Source organism: Podarcis melisellensis, assembly GCF_964234715.1.
Source record: "Podarcis melisellensis genome assembly, chromosome: 6".
Lineage (NCBI taxonomy): Eukaryota > Metazoa > Chordata > Lepidosauria > Squamata > Lacertidae > Podarcis > Podarcis melisellensis.
Window position 1 is genome coordinate 98,764,774 of NC_138538.1, and position 16,035 is coordinate 98,780,808.

At 48.2% G+C, this 16,035-nt stretch overlaps 1 protein-coding gene across 5 annotated transcripts in view; it reads left to right on the forward strand.

Annotated features, from left to right (window-relative positions):
- Positions 1-16,035, forward strand: part of PDE4DIP (phosphodiesterase 4D interacting protein) — a 114,651-nt gene that overhangs the window by 80,984 nt on the left and 17,632 nt on the right. For all 5 annotated transcript variants that reach the window (XM_081915005.1, XM_081915004.1, XM_081915007.1 and 2 more), the window contains 5 exons: positions 8,531-8,619; positions 10,283-10,494; positions 12,723-13,080; positions 13,498-13,678; positions 14,439-14,555. In XM_081915005.1, coding sequence (XP_081771131.1) covers positions 8,531-8,619; positions 10,283-10,494; positions 12,723-13,080; positions 13,498-13,678; positions 14,439-14,555 — 957 coding nt within the window. The remainder of the gene's footprint in view (positions 1-8,530; positions 8,620-10,282; positions 10,495-12,722; positions 13,081-13,497; positions 13,679-14,438; positions 14,556-16,035) is intronic.

A 16,035-nucleotide genomic window follows, 5' to 3' on the forward strand; every position in this document is an offset into this window, starting at 1 on the left:
CTCGGAGAGCAGCACATGCCGTAAACCTCATACCCTTCTTCCATAGCTTCTGCCACTTTTCCTGTTCCACATTATGTCCTAGATCTCTGGCCCATTTGACCATGACCCCTTTGACTACCTCGTCTTTAGTTTCCCAGGTTAGCAGTTGCTTGTACATTTTAGAGAGGAGTTTACTGTTAGATTCCAATATTTCTACCTGATATTTCGATTTTTTATCACTCATCCCGATTTTTTTATGTTCGAGCCACAACGCATTAACCTGGTGGTATTGGAGCCAACTGTTTAGTTTTCCTTTTACTTCCTCATAAGGTCTGATCTTCCAACCGCCTTCCCGTTTAACTAAGAGATCTTCGTATGTCCATCTTTGCCCTTCTTGATTTATTTTTTTTAATGTTATAATATCGATTGGGGAGAGCCACCAGGGCGTGCTGCCTTCAATCACTTTTTTATTCCTGTTCCAGGCTTCCAGTAGGGAACCTCTAATGATGTGATTTGAGAAGCTTTTATGGGCTTTCCCTTTATCCTGCCAAAGATAGGCGTGCCAGCCAAACCTGGCATCAAAGCCTTCGAGATCCAATAAGTCTGGGTTTTTTAAGGTCGCCCATTCCTTTACCCAGCAGAGGCAGGCAGCGTCATAGTAAAGTCTTAGGTCTGGGACTGCAAAGCCCCCCCTCTCTCTCGCGTCCGTCAAGAGTTTAAACTTAATCCTAGCCCTTTTCCCCTGCCAAATGAATTTCGCCAAAGTTTTCTGCCAGATCTTAAAACATGACGTTCCTCTAATTATAGGGATATTCTGGAAAAGAAACAGTAATTTTGGTAAGATGTTCATCTTGATCGCAGCCATTCTACCTGTCCACGACAACTTTAACCTATTCCAAGTATCTAAGTCTTTTTTAATTTCTTTCCAGACCTTGGTGTAATTATGTTCTAATAGGTTTATATTCTTTGGGGAGATCCAAATTCCCAGGTACTTGACTTTTTTTACCACCTTAATACCAACCGACTGCTCCAACTGCTTCTTAGCTTCTTCATCTAAGTTCTTCACTAAAATTTTAGTTTTTTTCTTATTTAATTTAAACCCCGACAGTTTACCAAATTCCTCTAAGATCTTTACAGTATTACTAACGCTGTCCAGTGGATCTTCTAGGGTTAACACCAGGTCGTCGGCATATGCCTTTAGCTTGTATTCCTTCTCTCCAATTCTTATTCCCCTTATACTTGATGATTCTCTTATTTTGTTTGCGAGCATCTCCAGAACCATGATGAATAAAAGAGGAGATAGTGGGCAACCTTGTCTTGTGCCCTTCGTTATTGTAAAGGGGTTAGTGAGACTATCGTTTATAATCAGCCTCGCCCTTTGTCCTGAGTAGATTGCCTTTATTCCTTCGAGGAACGGACCATCCATTCCTACTATTTTCATACATTGTATTAAGAATTTCCAGGAGACATTGTCGAATGCTTTTTCAGCATCAATGAAAATCAATGATGCCGGGGTGTCTATCTTCATGTCTAGATACTCAATAATGTTCACTAAGTGCCTGACATTATCTTTTAACTGTCTATTTGGTAAAAATCCCACTTGGTCTTTATGGATGGTTTTCACTAGGTACTTCTTCAGCCTGCTCGCCATAATATCTGCAAAAATCTTATAATCATTGTTGAGCAGGGAGATTGGTCTATAATTTCTTATATCCGTTTTCTCTGTTTCTGTTTTTGGTATTAACGTAATATGTGCCTCCCTCCATGACTCGGGGATCCTGCCTCCCTGTAGGATGTTGTTAATAACCTCACTGAGTACTGGTGCAATATATTCCCCTAATGTTTTATAATATTTGGCAGTTAGTCCATCAGGGCCGGGTGCCTTCCCAATTTTCATTTTCTTGATAGTCTCTTTAACCTCCTCTACTGTAATCCTCTTGTTTAGATGTTTTTTATCCTCTTCCGTTAGGCGGATCCCTCCGCATTCAGCCAGGTACTTTTCTATTTCTGCATCAGCCTCCTCTCCCTTCTCGTACAGCTTTTCATAGAATTGGATGAACCTTCTTTCTATTTCGGCTGTCTCTTCCACTATCTTGTCATCTACTATAAGTTTATTTATCACATTTTGCTTTTTTCTTTTCCTGAGCTGCCATGCTAGAAGCTTCCCGCATTTATTTGCTGACTCGAAAAATCTCTGCTTCATGTACTTAATTTTCCACTCAACCTCCTGATTTAATAGTGCAGAGTATTGTGCTTGTAACATGTTAGTAGTTTGTTTAAGCCTATCGTCTCCTGGTCTTATCGTTAGTTTCCTTTCGCAGTCTTTTAGCTGGGCAAGGATCTCTTCTTTCTTTTGGTTTCTCAGTTTTTTCCTGTAGCTATTTTGTTGTATCAGGAGGCCTCTCAAGACCGCCTTACCTGCGTCCCAGACTATATCAATGGGAGTGTTCTTATTCAAGTTTAGGTCGAAGTAGTTCTTGAGGGTATCTTTTGCCTTAACTATCACCTCCTCAATGTCGAGGAGGTACTCATTCATTCTCCACCTATATGGGCCTGATGTTTCCTTTTTTATTTCTAGGACTATTGGGCAGTGATCTGATAAGGTTCTGGGTTGGATTTCGCATTCCCTAACTCTAGTCGCAATTGTTCTTGATGTCCAAATTTGGTCTATTCTGCCCCAGCTCTGATGGGGTTCCGAGAAATAAGTGAATTGCTTTGCAACCGGGTTTTTGTACCTCCATATATCAATTAAGTCAAAATTCTCCTCAAGATTTTTAAAGGACCTTGGGAGCTTCCCTTGATTCACTTTCCCCTTCTTTATGTTCCTATCCAGTTCCGGTACTGGTACCCCATTTAAGTCCCCAAGCAGGATTAATTTATGATCTTCCAACTCCAACAATATTTGTTCTAACTTCCTAAAGAATTCAGCTTTATTTGTGTTAGGGGCGTAGACCGTTACCACGTTAAACTTTTCTCCCTGGCAGTTAAGTTGAATTCCCACTATTCTCCCTTCATCATCTTTACAGATTAGTGCCGGCTCCCATTTTTCTTTGGCATATATCACTACTCCCTTTTTCTTATTTATTCCCGAATTGACAAATTCTACCCCAAATTTTTTATTTACCAAGATGTGTCTGTGTTTTTTTGCTATGTGGGTCTCTTGGAAGCAGATTATGTCATAATTCTTATTTTTCACGGCTTTCTCAATTTTATTCCTTTTACGTTTTTCATTCAATCCGTTCACATTCCAAGATAAAAGTTTCAGTGTGGATGTTATTGTTTAAGTTTAAACTACAGTAAACACTCAGAACAGTTCAACAATCTTAAAATCTGGCGCCCTTGCTCTCTGGGGCCTCCTCCTCTCCTGCCGCCTCTTCTCCCACTGCGGCATCGCTCTCTTCATTCTCTTCTTCGGCTTCTCTTTCTTCCCTTCCCGGCCCCCTCCCCCTCCATTTCTCTTGTCTCTCAACCACCTCCCCGTCCAATATCCTATTTTCTATCTTGCCGAGCTCCTTCTCATACCTTCTCAGGAATTTTTCGGCTTCCTGTGTGTCCAATAACCTGAACTTTTTATCTTTATAAAAGAAGGTAATCCCTTCGGGGAATTCCCATCTATACTGTATGTCATTTCTTTTTAAAATACCTACCACTTGTCTAAATCCTTCTCTTTTACGTAACAGTCTTATTGGTATTTCTTTGTAAATGATTATAGGTCTCCCACCAATTTTTAACTTGTTCCGGTAGCTTGTTTTTAGAATCAGGTTTTTCATTTCCAGTGAGTTAAAAATCACTAGGCAGTCCCCTATGAATTTATTTGGTTTTACGTGTGGGGGTCTCATTTTAATTCTAAATGCATTCTCGATAGTTAGAGCCACTTCTTCCTCATTTAATCCCAGCCATTTTGATAATTCCTTAATCATTTTTCCTTTTACATCCTCATTCCTTTCTTCTTCCACTCCTCTAAATTTTAAGTGAAGTTGTTTTTGTCTCAGTTCCGTCATGGCCAGATTATCCCAAATCCGTTCCTGAGCTTTATTTAGTTCTCTCAGGTCTTCCTTCATCTTTACTGACTCCCTTTTCTGTTCCCTCACCTCTTTCTGCATTTTTTTATTGGATTCCTCGATTATTTTGGATTTGGTGGTTAACTCTTGGATTTTAATTGATAGTGCTCCGACTGCCCCTTCTATTTTTTTATCAATCATCTCCTGCATTTCTTCCAGTTTACTTTCCATATGCGATTCATTTTGCTTAAATTCCTCCTTAATTTTAGCCCACAGGCATTCCAAATCTCTTATTTCTTCTTGTCTTGAGGATTTTCTATCCCCTGGGGTCCCCCCTCCCCTTCTCCCATCTCTCCCCAACATTGCTAACTCTTTCCCTTACCGGGCCCACACTTTTACTCTAGCAGTTCCGCGTAGGAGAGGGAATAGGGGAGGCAGGAGGGGGAATTAAAATCTGGACCTAGGCTAAACCACAAGGAAATGGATCAACAACAGTTACAAGTTAAACGGTGAACAAGTACCAAATTAAGCAGTGAACAGTAAGGGCGTGTTTCTGGCCACTCCCGCAAGACTTTCTCCCACCCCGTTCTCGAAGCTCTTTAGTAGATCTCTTATGTACGTCAGTTCACCTTGTCCCCAGCAGGGGGTGGGCTAGTCCGAGCCCAGGATCTCAGCGAAGCAATTATCTCTAACGAAGTAGAATAAGCTACACGACCCCCCCTCAGTTTCGTTATATGTCTGAACATCCAAATACCAGCGTCGACAGTGGATATTAACGGTGAATAACTAGCGGGCTCCGCTGATCAGTTCTAAAAACGCTGAGGCGGTAAGGAGCGGTTCTGAGTGCCTATATAGCAGGGCGTCTATATGGGACGTCGCAGCAGAAGGTTCTGAATTTACTGTTCCTTCGCCCGTGATGAAGATCTTAAGACGCTTAAAGTTCTTAAAGTTCTTAAGACACTTGAGGTTTCTTGCAGCTTTCTATCCTCCCCCAAGTAGAGTCCTTTGACAAGTAGAGAATAACCACAGATACGAAATTAATTAGAAACTGTTTACGTCTGGTTACGAACACGCGAACTAGCAAATTTGTCCAGGTGGAGGAGTCCAAGTTAAAAATTAACCAATAACTCTAAGCAGAGTCCTCCTTGTCATTTGAGTTCATATGCATAGATATCCCCCGGTTCTTCTTTACGGTTTCCAAAATTAATGTCCACAGTCTCTCCTCTCGCCGAGGGTTTATTGTTTGTACTCACTCAGTCGGATTAGCAGGAACTTCCTTCCTCATTCCTGCAACTTTGTATCAGCGCCATTTTAATCCGTCTGCCGGGTGGACACCAAACAGGTAGAAATCCAAGGGCATCCAGGCTTCTCCCAGTTTTTAGCCATCGTCTTTCCTCTGTTGGAGATTGCACACACTGGGGAATCCGTTCTAAACATGTGGAAGCTCGTCGCTTTCTCCAGTGGAAGCTAGAGGCTTCTCAACGCGGAGTCGGTCTTCCCCTGATTGCGCTCGCGGCTCCGTCACCCCCGCGACCTCTCTTGACGAAAAGCCCCGAAAAGACGGCGGTTCCGCTCTCACGCTGCCAGGTGACCTATCCCCCAAGGGTCCCCCCCTTGGGATTTTTGGGGCTCGCAGAGCCTTTGCGGTACCCCAAGCCTCCGCGATGATCGAAAAAACCCAAGCTGGGCTTTTCCGCGCTTCCTCGCTGTCCGCGACCGGAACCGGAAGTCCTTGTGGTCTCTTCCAACTCTATGATTCTATGATTCTCTGTGTGTGTGTGTGTGTGTGTGTGTGAACACACACAGAGTTCAGAAGCACACCAGAAATAGTTTGTCTGCAGCCCTGAGTGAAGCTGTTTAGAGCCTAATTTCCCCCCGTTTAACAGATTATCATGAATGTATAGGGGGAAAGCAGTGAGATTGGTATTGTCGGAAGCTAATATCATGTGCGGTACACAAACTAAATGGGGATGTAAAAAGCTGCAGACCCACAGCAAACTCCTCTGAGGGCAAACCCTAAGTTGTACAGACTTGCTTTAAAGGTAAAGGTAAAGGTCCCCCTGCCCGTACGGGCCAGTCTTGACAGACTCTAGGGTTGTGCGCCCATCTCACTTAAGAGGCCAGCGCTGTCCGGAGACACTTCCGGGTCACGTGGCCAGCGTGACAAAGCTGCATCTGGCGAGCCAGAGCCGCACACGGAAACACCGTTTACCTTCCCGCTGGTAAACGGTCCCTATTTATCTACTTGCACCCGGAGGTGCTTTCGAACTGCTAGGTTGGCAGGCGCTGGGACCGAGCAGCGGGAGCGCACCCCGCCGCAGGGATTCGAACCGCCGACCTTTCGATCGGCAAGTCCTAGGCGCTGAGGCTTTAACCCACAGCGCCACCTGCGTCAGACTTGCTTTACACAAGACTAAATACCCAGCACTTAAGAATAAGATAAGCTAAATTCAATCTGAATTGCTGCTGTTTGCAAAAAAGAAAAAGGTTGTTGTGTTGGCTGAAGAACCCCAGTTTTGAGGAGGTGGGAGGGTCTCCTCAATTAATGTAATCTGTTTCCCCCAATTTTCCTACTTTCTCTGCTTCTCATTCTCTTCTTGGTCATAGGAGTGTTCACACTACACTTATGTTGGCACCTGTCTGTCTTGAGTGAAGACAAACTGCTGCTTTAGCAACACCAAAGTGACCTCCCTGGGGCACAAGGCTGGGCAAGTGTGGCTGGGAGTCCTGGGCTGCCCAGACAAGACCATCTTGGCCTTGCTGACATGGACCAGAGGAAAGCAGAGCAACACATTTGGCACCAGCTTGGCTCCAGGAGTTGCCAGGAGGAGGCAGACAAGGCACCACCCAGCTGCCTTAGGGATGGATTTGTGTAGGAGGGTTACTCCTTTGCCTTTTCTTTTCCCAAAGGTATCCTGCAAGGCAGCAGAGGTTTAGGATCAGAGATTTCCTTCTCCTAGATGGGCTCTCTCCCCAGGCAGGTGAGCCCCATCTGGCCCTCACTTCCCTCCACAGAAACCGCCTTCTTGACCATTGGACCCACTTTTGGTCATATCTGCTCAATCTACCAGAGCCTGTCTTGACATGTAGGGGAAGTCCCTCACTCATGGAGGATTTGAGACCCATTGGCTCCCCTCAGCTGCTTTAGCCGGCCAGTCTAAGCCATTCCTAGGATTGTGGCCGCTGCCGCCTGCTCACAGCTGCTAGGAGCCACAGGTGAGAGCTGAGTGCAGAGTGGGGACCAAACTACCCTAGAAGGAGCATGACGTGCCCCCCACCAGAGGTACTACTCTTCCCCTAACACCTCACAAATGTACAATCAGTATACCTGCGTACACAAATAGTTGAGCTGTACACTCAGTTATTCACTTGTAAAAGTCAACAAGTGTACAGTTTGTGGACACAATAGTTGAACTCTGCAAATGTGCACACTTCCACACAAGCACTTTTACCTGGGTAGAGACAGATTGCACCTGGTTAATGAATGAATAAGCCTCTTGTGTCTGGTTGTTCCCTTACATCTTTGGATCTTTTTCAGTTTCTCTTTCCCCTTTCTTAATCTGTTAGCATTGCATGGCTTTACCTTCTTCTATCTTCTTCTATCTCTCTTTCTCGCCACAAAATCCTTGGGGAAGGGAGCTTTTGTACCTTGCTTCCGTTACAAAGAGAGGAAATCTGGTGCAATTTTAACTGATAGTTTCGTTAAGAAACACTTCCTCATTCTTTCCTTGTGCCTGCCTTCTTCTCGGTCCCCATTAACCGCTCCCCCTTTACCACCGGCTCCTCTTCAGGACAAACTTTCAGAATGGACCAGCGAGATCTAGCAATGTAGTCCTTAATTCTGGTGCTCTATACATTTTGGTGGCACTGTGGGTTAAACCCCTGAGCCTAGGACTTGCTGATCAGAAGGTTGGCGGTTCGAATCCCCACGATGGGGTGAGCTCCCATTGCTCGGTCCCAGCTCCTGCCAACCTAGCAGTTCAAAAGCACGTCAAAGTGCAAGTAGATAAATAGGTACCACTCCGACAGGAAGGTAAACAGCGTTTCCGTGCGCTGCTCTGGTTTGCCAGAAGCTGCTTAGTCATGCTGGCCACATGACCCGGAAGCTGTACACTGGATCCCTAGGCCAATAAAGCGAGATGAGCGCCGCAACCCCAGAGTCGGTCATGACTGGACCTAATGGTCAGGGGTCCCTTTAGCTTTACCTTTATACGTCTTGGTGGTTACTTCAGGCCTGTTCATTCCAAAACACCCACACCCACACCGGAGGAATCCAAGCTTAGGCACTGTGGGGCATTTGCTTGGGCCTGGAGGGCACATGCGGCAGGACATGCACTGTCAGTAGCCAAACTTTCTGGCTGTATCTGTATCTGCTGCATAGGGAAAGGCTGCTCCTGCAGTAAATGGAAGAGCTGCAAGTACTGAAGTATTTTCCTTGTTGGAATCTGCAGTCAATCTGGCATCAAGTTGCTGCAGAGTCTGTGCTGGCAGTTAAATTTATACAGGCCAGGGAGAAGTCTCACGGGTCTGCTTTGTGGTGTCATTCCCAGGTCCAGTGGCAGAGGAGGATGCTGAGGATGCCAGCACAGAGTTCACAGACAGTATTGAAGAAGAAGCACAGAGAACCACTCGCCAACAGGTGAATCAGAGAGCAAAGCATCATGCTCAAAGGGGCTGATGCTTCTTCCTGGGAGCAGTGCGGTCCTGTGTAACAGTGGAGACATTGTTCCTTTGGCTTGGCTTGAGGAGGCTCTGCCCAGGAGGCTGAGTGAGGCAGCCAAATTCCACCCATCCCCGCAATCACCACCAGAGAAGCAAGGAGAAGTGGCGGAGACTTCTGGTGAGATCTTGCAGAAGTCTAGAGATCTCAAGGAGCTCTCACCACTGCTGCTCCTCACTTCTCTCAGGGTGTGTGGGGGGGTGCCCCACCTGCCCCCTGTCCCTGTCAGAGAAGCACCTGCAGCTTCCAGGTTCTGGAAAGACCCACTCATCAGATCCTGCCAGAACCCACAACCACGTAACCCCGGTAAGCAAGGCTTTGGTGTGTGCGAACTGCTGCGTGCAAATTGTTGTCATTATGTTGGAAGTCCCAGTATCGGTCTTCTCCTTGCTGAAGCTGTGCACTTCTGCTTGTTTAGCAACTCATTCTCTGGCACATCTTCCATAAACTGGGTGTTCTGGTCTTTTAGGAGTTATCTTGACTATGCTACCACTCAGTGGATTTGTAACTGGCTGACTGACCGAACCCAAAGGGTGCTCATCAATGGTTCCTCTTCATCCTGGAGAAGAGTGACTAGTGGGGTGCCACAGGGGTCTGTCTTGGGCCCGGTCTTATTCAACATCTTTATCAACGACTTGGATGATGGACTCAAGGGCATCCTGATCAAATTTGCAGATGACACCAAACTGGGAGGGGCGGCTAACACCCCAGAGGACAGGATCACACTTCAAAACGACCTTGACAGATTAGAGAACTGGGCCAAAACAAACAAGATGAATTTTAACAGGGAGAAATGTAAAGTATTGCACTTGGGCAAAAAAAAATGAGAGGCACAAATACAAGATGGGTGACACCTGGCTTGAGAGCAGTACATGTGAAAAGGATCTAGGAGTCTTGATTGACCACAAACTTGACATGAGCCAACAGTGTGATGCGGCAGCTAAAAAAGCCAATGCAATTCTGGGCTGCATCAATAGGAGTATAGCATCTAGATCAAGGGAAGTAATAGTGCCACTGTATTCTGCTCTGGTCAGACCTCACCTGGAGCACTGTGTCCAGTTCTGGGCACCACAGTTCAAGAAGGACACTGACAAACTGGAACGTGTCCAGAGGAGGGCAACCAAAATGGTCAAAGGCCTGGAAACGATGCCTTATGAGGAAGGGCTAAGGGAGCTGGGCATGTTTAGCCTGGAGAAGAGGAGGTTAAGGGGTGATATGATAGCCATGTTCAAATATATAAAAGGATGTCACATAGAGGAGGGAGAAAGGTTGTTTTCTGCTGCTCCAGAGAAGCGGACACGGAGCAATGGATCCAAACTACAAGAAAGAAGATTCTACCTAAACATTAGGAAGAACTTCCTGACAGTAAGAGCTGTTTGACAGTGGAATTTGCTGCCAAGGAGTGTGGTGGAGTCTCCTTCTTTGGAGGTCTTTAAGCAGAGGCTTGACAACCATATGTCAGGAGTGCTCTGATGGTGTTTCCTGCTTGGCAGGGGGTTGGACTCGATGGCTCTTGTGGTCTCTTCCAACTCTATGATTCTATGATTCTATGATCTCCTCTTGTTTCAATTACATGTTTTAGCACGCCAAGGAAGGAGCTGATGGCACCTTCGTGGGCCAAAGCAGTTTCCCCGCTCCCTCTCTGGAGAGAGAAAAGAGCCTGCAGGCCGAGCTGCTTTCTGCAAAATCCGAGACTCAGCAGCTTCGAGAGCAGAAGAAGAAGCTGGAAGGGGAGTTGCAGCATCTCAAGGGGCAGATTGAAGAAGCTGGGTTCTCCTCAATATCTCAGCTCAGGTAGGCTATGGTGGCTCCCGGAAATGTCCTCCTGGAATGCAGCAACCTCAGTTCTAATGTATTTGTTTGTTTGTTTTTAATTAAATTTAATTTCTATACTGCCCTTCCAAGAATCACAGTGTAGTGACAGTGGTACCTCAGGTTAAGTACTTAATTCGTTCCGAAGGTCCGTACTTAACCTGAAACTGTTCTTAACCTGAAGCACCACTTTAGCTAATGGGGCCTCCTGCTGCTGCTGTGCTGCCGGAGCCCGATTTCTGTTCTCATCCTGAAGCAAAGTTCTTAACCTGAAGCACTATTTCTGGGTTAGCGGAATCTGTAAAGGTAAAGGTAAAGGTACCCCTGCCCGTACGGGCCAGTCTTGACAGACTCTGGGGTTGTGCGCCCATCTCACTTAAGAGGCCAGGGGCCAGCGCTGTCCGGAGACACTTCCGGGTCACGTGGCCAGTGTGACAAAGCTGCATCTGGCGAGCCAGAGCCGCACACGGAAATGCCGTTTACCTTCCCGCTGGTAAGCGGTCCCTATTTATCTACTTGCACCCGGAGGTGCTTTCGAACTGCTAGGTTGGCAGGCGCTGGGACCGAGCAGCGGGAGCGCACCCCGCCGCAGGGATTCGTCCTGCCGACCTTTTGATCGGCAAGTCCTAGGCGCTGAGGCTTTAACCCACAGCGCCACCTGCGTCCCTTAGCGGAGTCTGTAACCTGAAGCATATGTAACCTGAAGCATATGTAACCTGAAGCGTATGTAAGCTGAGGTACCACTGTATAAAAACACAAAAATACATAACATAGTGTCAGAGCTGCCTCCAGGTCCCAGCTCACAGAGGACCAACGCTAGCCGGTGGTAATGTACAAAAGTCTTTATTGAAGTTCAGTTTCCATTTACAAGCCGCAGCGTGCAGCTCTACGTCTTAGAACCTAGACTGGCGAAGCTCCGTCTGAGTCTCCGCCCCCTGTACACCAGTTTAAGACTCTAGCCTTACTCCACCTCTTCCGTTGCTCTTTCCTCCTCTGGGTCCTTCTGCCCCCCTGGGTCTCCTCCTTTCTGGACTCTTCTGATGCTGACCCCCCTGACTCTTGTCCCTCCTTTCGGCGGGCTTTAGGACCTGGTTCCCAATCCGGGCTACCTGCTGTGCCGCTTGCCTGTACATTTGAACTTGGCGCGCGCGCCCAGCCGCCAACCTTCCTCTTGACCATTTCCGCGCTCTCCGATGGAGGTGTGGTCCATCCTGACTCATCTCCTCTCGCTGGTGGTGAACACCCTGGTCCCGATACCTGGGACTCCTCCCCCCCACTGCGCTCTGGTGGGGAAGCTGGTCCCGATTTCCAACTGCTGCTCTCTGAGCTCCCACTGGCCCCTTCCTTCTGGGGTGTCCCCCTTGGCACCCCCTTGCCCTGGCCATGGGCGCCCCCTTCTGCGAATCTTCCGATTCGCTGGAGAGACTCAGGGAATTCCTCGGATCACTGTCATCGCCTACGCTCCCCTCGGATTCCTCCCCCTCGCTCTCCATTGCCTCCCTCTCCTGTGCCTCTGCTCCTGAACCCCTGACACATAGTAACAAACAATAACCCCTTTCCACAGTTTAAAAGGCCATACATTGTTTAATTAGTCAAACACCTGGAAGAAGAGGAATGTTTTCTCCTGGCTCCTAAAGATATGTAATGAAGGTGCCAGGAGAAACTCCCTAGGGAGAGCATCCCACAAATGGGGAGCCACCACAGAAAATTGTGCTAGGACGAATGCCTCCTACCCTGAGGTCCTCTGAGGTCAAAACTCCTTGACGCAGGCTGTGAGAAAGACTCTTCATTCTTTCAGCCTGAGGCGTAAGCAGTGAGGATGACAAATGCTTCCTCAGCTTTTAAAATGTTGTTTTCCAACCACCTTCCCGCCCCCCCCCCTTGAATATGCTAAACAAAGGGAATGATCCTAATGCTGGTGGAGTCTCAAACACTTCCTGGGCCAGTGCTGGGAGGAAAGGTTCAACACCCGGCTAGTCCAGGAGCAATGCCTGGTGCAAGCGGGATAATCCGGGATAGCCCAGGTAGTGCTCTGCAGGTGTTGCTGGGCCACATCTCCTGCAACCCCCAGCCACGGACCATGCTGTGTGGGGCGGATGAAGAACAACAGTGGACCAACAACACCTGGAGGGACACCACGTTGGCTGCCCCAGACTTGCCAGTTACCAGTAGTGCTTAATCTCTGGGTGCTGGTTCCTATGTCTCTACAGGAAGGCCCTGCTGAGTCTGTGTGTCGAAAATGCAGAGCTCAAGGAGCAAGTTGGAGAAGCAATGTTATCCGAGGGTTGGGAGAATGAGGATGAAAAGGAAGAGCAAGAGGACCTGAAGTTGGAAGTCAGGAAGCTGCAGGAGAAGCTGCACTCTTCGGAGATGGTGATTGGCCTCCTGAAAGAACAGCTGACTCTGAACAGCCAAGCAGGTGGAAGCATCTTCCAGCAGCAGGTCTCTGCTGGTGTGACCCAGGAGTCCGAGCAGCTGCGAGTGGCCTTGCAAGGCAGCCTCAAGGGGGCTCCCCATGACAGTGCCCCACGTCCCCAGAGTGTGGACACCAGCCTAAAAGAGACTCAGGTAACTCTGGATTACCTCAGAGCTGGGGAAGATTTGCCTAGGCTAGCAGCAGCTGCCATTTCTACTCATGGCTCTCTGGTCTCCTGCGCAGAACAGATTTTAAAAGGCTATTAACTTCCATAATGATGTTGGGCAACGGCAGGATTTACTGTTCCAAACTGTTATTTGCAGTACTAACTTAATGCGCTTTGCAGTAAGCTTTAGCATCTGTTTAAGTGGGTAATACATGTAGTCCTTTTGCGAAATGTGTCTCACCAGGTTGGTGCAAGTCAAGTGCAGATCAAGGTAGAATAAAAGACTGGGTGTGGGCAGTGTAACCTACGAGGGACATTTCATGAGTCAGTTTAAAGTCTGCCCTGAAGACTCACATGTCTTTTCTGCTGTCGTCTGATACAACCCCTCATTTCTTCTCCAAAGGTGTGGGAAGTCAGACTGGGAAGCAACTCCTGGCAGCAGCTCAGGCAGCCAGTCCATCTTCTCCCCTCAGAGCTGCCTCAGTGCAAAAAACAATGTCACAGGCTGCGGGGCAAACTCCTGGTTTCAGAGGCCACTGTCCTGGCTCAGGTGGCACAGCTGGAGCAGTACCGGGCCCTGCTCAGTGAGTACGGTTGCACCAGATGTGTGGACACGGATGAGGGACACTTAAGTCCTAAGGAACAAAAAAAGATGCTGGTTGATTGTTTGCAGAGAGTTCATTGTGACCTTTTGCTGTCTTATTTCCTGTCCTGATACAACACAAACTGTGGAGGAAGAGCCGAAATGCCCAAAGAAGGATTCCCCATTGAGCATGAAGTAGCCTTACAGGGGCGGGGGGAGGAATGGGCATGCCAGCATTAAAAAGGAAGGAAATGTAAGCAGCTCCAATTCCCCCCATTTTGGGTGTTGGATCCATTGGTTTTTAAAGCAAAATTACGTCATTCTTACACAATAAATATATTTTAGCTAGAACAATCAACAGTTCACTTCAGTGAATTTCAGCTTGTATGTAGACTTCAGTGGCTGAGTTATCTTCCTTTTTGGAAGTGGAGATTTTGGTCCTGGGAGCACAGTGCTTCCTCTCAAGGGATGCAGCCATTTAACCCAGAATCACACCATTATTGATAATAATCCAAAAATGCTACAGGAAAGTGTTGTGGATGGCATGCAAAGGCTGCAGGGAAGAAAGGGACTCCCTGTTTCGTGGGGGCTCTGCAACTGCGGCTCTCTTCCTCAGTCTTTCCCTCGGGATTATGTTCCCATAAGGGGGGGGGGCAGAGAGGTTGTGTCCTGGAATTTGCAGAGGTGCCCAAGGCTCTCTCGTAGCCTTTGCCCTTCAGCCAAAGGCAAGAGGCTAGTATTTTTGGCTTTCTTTGTAACAGGTGAACCCACAGTGCAGCAGAACACCAAGCGGATACAAGTGGATCTCCAGGACCTGGGCTATGAGACCTGCGGGAAAAGTGAAAACGAGGCTGACCGAGAAGAGGCAACCAGTCCTGGTAACATGGAAGGCCCCCCCCCCCAGGCTGGCTGTTGCTGCCCCCAAGGCCTTTTTGGAGTTCCAGCTGAGCTCTTGCCCCACAAGTGAAGCAAAGGCCTCCCGATGCCAGAATAATTCTAAAAGTGGGATATATCTAGGGCAGAGGTTTTCAACCTTTCTGAGTCCCCGGCTCCCTCGAGCAATTGCATTCTTTCTGCAGCACCCCTGTGGGGCTCAGCAGCCCAGTTATGTCCCCCCTTGTCTGCCGAGCTGGCAGCCTCTCACCCTTTTTTGAACACCTTCTCTCATGGAGGGTTTCCCCAGCCTCCTCCCCTCTCCTTGGGTGTCCTCTGAGCAGCCTCTGCCACCGCCCCGGTCTCTGAGCTGCCCCCCTGCCCAAAAGAGAGGTGCTTCCTCACACTGCCTGGGAAGACGGTGGCCCCTTACTCACCTTGGGAGGCAGCAGAGGCAGCAGCAGGCGCTGCTAGGCCTGCATGGTGGAAAGGCTCCCCTTCGGCACCAGGCACTCACCTCCCAGGCAAGCCTTGCACACAGCAAGCACCAGGAAGGCCAGGGCAGCGCCTGCCTGCGTGCCTGCCTGCCCAGCCTCCCACTTGTCTGCCCATTTCCAACAGCAAGGGTTAGTGGACTGGCTGGCTGGCTGGCTGGGCTCCCTCACCCCCTTGCTGGCTTACTCCAGTGCTGCCTCAGTTCCTGGCAACCAGCACCCCCTGGCCAGCCCCAGAGGCACCATTCACCTACGGAGTTGGCAACCAGGGCTGCTGCCACAAACAGCTGTGACAGCCTTTGGGGGGCAGAGACACAAGAGAGGCTCAGAGGAGAGAGGGAAGGAAAGAGGGACAGAGGCCAGGGTGCCATAGCAAACTGGTTGAAAACCACTGGTCTAGGGACTACTTCATATGTTCATTGTGTTATTTTTAGCCGTACATCTAAAAAATTGTAAATGCAGCCCATGAGCTCTCAATCCACAGTGTGGTCCAGGAACAGCTGCCAGGAAGTTGGGATTTGCAGCAACTCCATACTGAGTGAATGTTTGGTGGAAAGGACCCTAATGCACAGGTGGAAACCCTTTTCGGACTGGTGGACCAGATCCTCATCTCCCTCCACCCTGTGTGCTAATCTTGGCTACCTGTGAATCATCTGACATTATTATAATGTCAGGTGACTGATAGGTGAGCTCCTAGGGGTGCAAGAAGGGGGTCTACTTCACCAGCAGGACTGAACCCCATCAGCTGATGTAACACGTATCATGCGATACAAAAAAAGAGAGAAATATATTTTGAAGCTGCCAAGAAAAGGGATTGGCAGCCCCAAATACCTTTGTCAGGGGCTCATTTCCTGGTTTCTTAATGAACCAATCTCAAAGTCTGTTGGAACAAAATCTTAAAATCCCAATTATGTCAGCTGCTGGGCGTGGCTTGGGGGAAATGGCGTTGTGGGCCAACTTGCACCCCCTGGCAGGGCAATATTGGTCGTCC